At 38.7% G+C, this 6,200-nt stretch overlaps 1 protein-coding gene across 1 annotated transcript; it reads left to right on the top strand.

The window, feature by feature from the left end:
- The first annotated feature begins 276 nt into the window (after positions 1–276).
- On the top strand, positions 277–5,916 carry LOC116258843 (UDP-glycosyltransferase 83A1-like). Its single transcript, XM_031636257.1, has 2 exons — positions 277–853; positions 5,747–5,916. Exons 1-2 carry the CDS (start codon positions 277–279, stop codon positions 5,914–5,916), a joined length of 747 nt encoding a protein of 248 aa, XP_031492117.1.
- The last annotated feature ends 284 nt before the right edge of the window (positions 5,917–6,200 follow it).

The raw sequence follows: 6,200 nt of genomic DNA on the forward strand, positions 1-6,200 counted from the left end.
AATTAAAATTGATGAACTAAAACCATACATATATCATGACATGAGTCTTAAAGAAAAATAAAAAATAATTCTAAATTAGAATCATAATTCCACCCCTAAGGTAGAATCATGATTCCGAAATTTCCAATCAAGAATTGCAAAATCAAAATTCTTTATTTGATAACATAATTTATATTTTATTAAAATTTTAATTCTAAAATTCCATAATTGTAACCTCATCAAACTCCCCCTAAAGAGATTCATGAGTGGTGAACAGGTTTTCAAACAGGCGACAAGATGGTTCAGCTTTCGGAAGGAGTACCTGCCTTCTGGTCAGCTCACCAGTTATGGTTGCCCTTTGAAGACACCAAAGTCGCAGAGATTTTCCTCAAGTGCGTTGAGAAATCCGGCGAGTCCTTGAAAGGCTTAAGTCACATACTCTGCAACACATTTGAGGAGCTCGAGTCGCCATTTCTTGATCTCATCAACAATGCAATTCCAATTGGTCCTCTTCTCCCAGCCAACAAAACCAAGCAACAACCATCTTCCGTCGGGGCTCAGGATTGGAGTTGCATCGACTGGCTCAATCAGCAGCCCACTTCCTCCGTCATCTACGTCTCACTAGGAAGCACCACGGTGCTTAGCCAGCACCAACTTGGTGAACTCGCCTTCGGGCTTGAGCACACCGGCCGACCGTTCCTTTGGGTCTCTAGACCTGACATCATGGACAGTTCCAGTGGTGCCGTGTATCCGGAAGGATTCATGGATCTATTTGCAACTTGTGCACTTATTGTTGGATGGGCTCCACAAAAGGAAGTACTCGCTCTTAACAAAAATAAAGGAAACAGCCCAACGGTTCTCTCCGCAATAGAAGGTGATACACTTGACAAAATTGGGATAGCAACAATCAAGGAAACATAGCACGATGACAAGAAGATATTTCCTATGACTATGATGAGAAACAAAATGTCAAACATTGAAAGATTCGTTGGATATTCTAACATATACAATAGATGTATAAAATCATCGCAGGAAACTTGTAACAGTGAGAGTTGGAAAAAATTCAAAAAATAAGAAGCCCATCCTTCTGGGGATGTAGATCAATATGTGATCGAACCACGTAACTCCACTTGCATTACTGTCGTGTGTTGATCTGTCTCTTCTTCTTTGAAATTCATTTATGGTATCAGAGCCACTGCATCATTGTTAAGGATCAACTTCTGTCATGGCGTCCTCTTCAAACAACAACACACATGGAAGTCAGCTGTATGAGAATTCCTTCTTCTTATTTTCTGCAACATCCAAATCATTTGCAACTCTCTCTCGGCATCAAATTGAACACTGAAAATTATCTGGTATGAGAATCTCAATTCACACCCATACTCATGTCATGTGATCTGATGGGGTTCGTTGACGGATCGATACCTGCACCAGAAAAATACAAGCCTGGCATGACTGAGATAAGCCAAGACTATCTCAATTGGCTGTGACAAGAACAAATCCTACTATGTTGGATCAAGTCATCATTATCTGAAAACATTCATGCTCAGATCATTGGATTGAAAACTTCGAATGCACTGAAAAACTCCTATGCCTCTCATTCATGGTCTAGCATTATGCAGTTGAAATCTCAGTTGCAAGATTTGAAAAAGGGCAACATGTCTATGGATGCATATTTTCAGAAAATAAGAGTTAGAGCACATCAATTAGCTATAGCATCTAAACCTGTAGATGAAGGTGATTTGGTTTTGTACATTTTGAGAGGTCTGCCAACTAAGTATCTTGCTTTTAAGACAAGTATGGAGACATGGAAAGAACCCGTTAGCCTAAACGAACTTTATGGCATCCTTCTTATGCAAGAGTTAAATCAAAAGGGCCATGATGATGAATTTCTGTCCACTCTGAATAATGTTTTCAAGGGGCACGATGAAAGACAACATATTTATCATGGTCGAGGAAAATATCTATACAAAAACAGAAATTTTCAAGGCAAAGAAAGATCAATATGTCAGATTTGTGAGAAGACATGGCATGTAGCTAAAAATTGTTATACTTACTTGAATCTCGTAAAAAACAAGAGCCCAAATACTCAAGCTTTTTATGCTGCCACTGGAAATTCTTCAAATCAGCCAGTTGGGGATGACAATTGGTATCCCGATTCAGGCGCAACCCACCACGTCACCAATGATATAAACAAACTTTCAGTAAATTCAGACTACTGTGGGAGAGACACTCTAAAGGTTGGCGATGGAACAGGTTCGTCTATACTCCACATTGGTTCATCCATGCCCACTAGAAATTTAATTTTAAATGATATATTGCATGTTCCAAATATAACTAGGAACTTGTTATCTGTTCAAAAAATTTGTAAGGATAATGATATTTATATTGAGTTTCATCCTAATGCATGTTACGTTAAGGACCAAGCCGAGAAGGTACTGCAGCAAGGAACCAGCCAGAATGGTCTCTACAAAATTAATTTTGCAACGAAAAATAAAAAGGCCATGTGTAGCGAAAGAGCATCATTGGAGACTTGACATAAAAGGCTTGGCCATCTTGCCTTTACTATAGTTAGGCGTGTCTTGAATGATTTTGATTTATGTTATGAAAATGTGTTTCCCTCTACTTTGTGTGAAGCATGTCATAAGGCAAAAAGCCATAAACTCTCTTTTCAAGCTGCGCCTTATAAGGCGCAAAAACCCCTTAAGATTGTCTACTCTGATGTTTGGGGACTTACCCCGATCATGGGAACAAATGGTTATCGTCACTATGTTATTTTTGTTGATGCATATTCTAGATATATATGGTTTTATTTGCTTACTTTAAAGATGATGTTAGAGCTGCTTTTAAATCTTTTAAAGCACTAGCTGAAAATCATAAAGGACACAAGATTAAATATTTGCATTCTGATGGGGGTGGTGAGTATCAAAGCCTACAACTATTCTTATCCAAGAATGGCATAGGACACCGAAAAAGCTACCCACACACTCCCGAACAGAATCAGAATGCTGAAAGACTGCACAGGCACATCGTTGAAACTGGCATGTCTCTTCTAGCCGAAGCAAATGTTCTAAAAAATTATTGGACTTATGTTTTTAATTCTGCTGTATACCTTATCAATCGCATGCCCACCAAAGTACTCAATTATCTTTCACCATTGGAAAAGTTATTTCAGAAAATCCTAGATTATAATTTTCTTATGGTCTTTGGTTGTGAATGTTACCCCCATTTGAGACCTTATGTGAATCATAAACTTGATTTCAGATATGAAAGATGTGTATTTCTTGGATTTGCCCCTCAACACAAGGGTTACCACAGCCTGAATTTAAAAAATAAAAAGATTTTTACATCTCGTCATGTTGTTTTCAATGAAACATCTTTTCCTTTCAAGGAATAAAAACTTAATGAGCAGCTTGTTTCTAGTGACTAACAGCCACCTCAATATATACCCATGTTCTTTTCAAACAATAATCACTGGAGAGACACCAATGATCATAGTAGTGATATTGAGGAGCACCATGATATGTCCAACCTAGAACAAAGTCAAAGCCTCTCCAACCATGATGATTAAGTCGATTTGATACAATCTAGCTCAAATGAATGACACCAAAACGAAGTCTAACCTGAAAATATCGAGCCCATCATTGAGCCTTCTAGAACCCATAGTATGACAACACGATCTCAAGCTGGTATGGTGATGCCCAATACTAAATATACATATTATGAAACCCATTTAACAACCAAATATCCTTTAATCCTATCTACAACATCAAATTTGACTACTGAGTCTAAACCCAATACTCTTCAAGAAGCTCTCGCCAGTAGTCATTGAAAAGAAGCTATGAAAAGTGAACATCTTGCTCTTCTCAAAAATCAAACTTGGAGTCTTGTACCTACCTCCAGTGCCAAACATGTTGTAGGATGCAAATGGGTTTTCAAAATCAAAAGAAGGGCTGATGGTTCGCTAGAAAGGTACAAAACCAGACTTGCAGCCAAGGGATATAGTAAAAAAGAAGGGATTGACTACACTGAGACCTTCAGCCCAGTGGTCAAACCCTCAACCATTAGAATGATACTCACTATTGATTTGAATTGCGGGTGGAAAATCAATCAATTGGATGTCCAAAATGCTTTTCTCCATGGAACTCTAGAAGAAGAAGTTTACATGTCTCAACCGCCTGGATTTGAAGATAAGAATTATCTTAATCATATTTGCAAGTTACATAAAGCGCTCTATGGCTTGAAGCAAGCCCCAAGAGCTTGGTTTTCACGTCTAAGAAATTTTCTTCACAAGATGGGTTTTCAAGAAGCCAAAACGGATACCTCACATTTCATCTACGAAGAGCCAAACGTGGTCATGTACATCCTCATTTATGTGGATGACATCATATTGACGGGAAGTTCAAATTTGCACATTCCAAAACTGATTGCAGCTTTCAAATCAGAATTCACAATCAAAGATCTAGGAGATCTACACTTCTTCTTGGGCATTGAAGTAAAAGATACACCTCAAGGCTTGATTTTGTCTCAATAGAAATACATTTTGGAGCTACTCAAGAAAACAAATATGGTAAGAGCCAAACCAATTTCTACACCCATGGCTACATCACCGACTTTGATAGCACATTCAAGGTTTTCCTTCCATGATCCAAGCCTATATAGAAGCACAGTTGGAGCTCTACAATATGCTACAGTGACGAGACCAGACATATCTTTTGCAATGAACAAAGTTTGTCAATATATGCACAATCCAACAAACATCCATTGGGCAGCCGTGAAGTGAATATTAAGGTATCTAAGGCAAACTTTTGATTATGGATTATGTCTAAAGCCATGCAGGGAAATAGATATTTCAGCATACAGTGATGTGGATTGAGCTGGATGCTCGGATGACAGAAAATCCACTAGCGACTATGCAATCTTTCTTGGAGAAAACCTTGTCTCTTGGAGTTCAAAGAAGCAAAATGTGTTGTCTTGCTCAAGCACTGAAGCAAAATACAGAGCCGTTGCTAATGCAACAGCTGAAGTTATTTGGATCCAATTTCTATTGCAAGGACATGGAGCAAAATCATCACGAGAACCCATTCTTTGGTGTGATAACATTGGAGCCACATATCTAGCATCACATCCAGTATATCTTTATAGATGCAAGCATGTATGCAAGCATGTATGCAAGCATGTAGAAATCTATCTTCTCTTTGTTAGAGACAAGCTTGCAAAAGGAGAACTGGTCATTAAGTATATTTCAACCAAGGATCAGATTGCCGACATCTTGACCAAACCTTTGTTAAAGCAGCCGCATGGAGCAATAATGCCAAAATTAAAGGTCATCAATTTCAATCTCAATCCTATCGAAGACAGGCTGAGATTGACGAGGGGTGTTAACGAAAATGAAGGAAACAACCCAACGGTTCTCTCCACAATAGAAGGTGATACACTTGACAAAATTGGGATAGCAACAATCAAGGAAACAGAGCACGATGACAAGAAGATATTTCCTATTGGAGAAGACTATGATGAGAAACAAAATTTCAAATGTTGAAAGAGACGTTGGATATTCTAACATCTACAATAGATGTATAAAATCATAGCAGGAAACTTGTAATTGTGAGGGTTGGAAAAATTCAAAAAATAAGAAGACCATCATTCCATGGATGTAGATCAATATATGATCGAACCACATAACTCCCCTTGCATTACTGTCGTGTGTTGATCTCTCTCTTCTTCTTTGAAATTCTTTTACTCGCCCATGCCTCGGTTGCCTGTTTCTTGACTCACTGTGGCTGGAACTCGACCATGGAAGCAGTGTGCAATGGAGTCCCCATGTTGTGTTGGGCTTACTTTGGCGACCAGTTTCTTAATCGAACCACCATAATTGAGGTGTGGAAGGTGGGCTTGGAGTTGGAGAAGGAGGATGATGGGACTATTGGAAAATAAGAAATCAGGGAGAAGCTGGAGTTGGTGATAAACGATGAAGGTATAAGGAAGAGGGTTGCCTACTTGGAAGAGAAGGGAAAGAAGGCTACCATGAACGACGGTGCTTCTGCTAGGAATTTTGAAGGATTTGTGCACATCGTGAAAAGGGAAGCATGATCAGTTGAGTTGATCACTTTCATGACCAAGAAAGAAATAACTTCTTATGATTTCTTAAGAAATTTCCTGTTTCAATGGATATCCGCTGGAAGAATAATTCTAAGGTCAAAAGGACCTTTGCCACCAAG

The sequence above is a fragment of the Nymphaea colorata genome, chromosome 8, assembly GCF_008831285.2.
Source record: "Nymphaea colorata isolate Beijing-Zhang1983 chromosome 8, ASM883128v2, whole genome shotgun sequence".
NCBI lineage: Eukaryota > Viridiplantae > Streptophyta > Magnoliopsida > Nymphaeales > Nymphaeaceae > Nymphaea > Nymphaea colorata.

What these genes read in the sequence shown, in the direction of transcription:
- LOC116258843 (XM_031636257.1), top strand. Translation starts at nt 277, where the DNA reads ATGGTTCAGCTTTCGGAAGGAGTACCTGCCTTCTGGTCAGCTCACCAG. An exon ending in GGTTCTCTCCGCAATAGAAG is followed by an intron (nt 854 to 5,746) that starts GTGATACACTTG and finishes CGGTTGCCTGTT; the next exon opens with TCTTGACTCACTGTGGCTGG.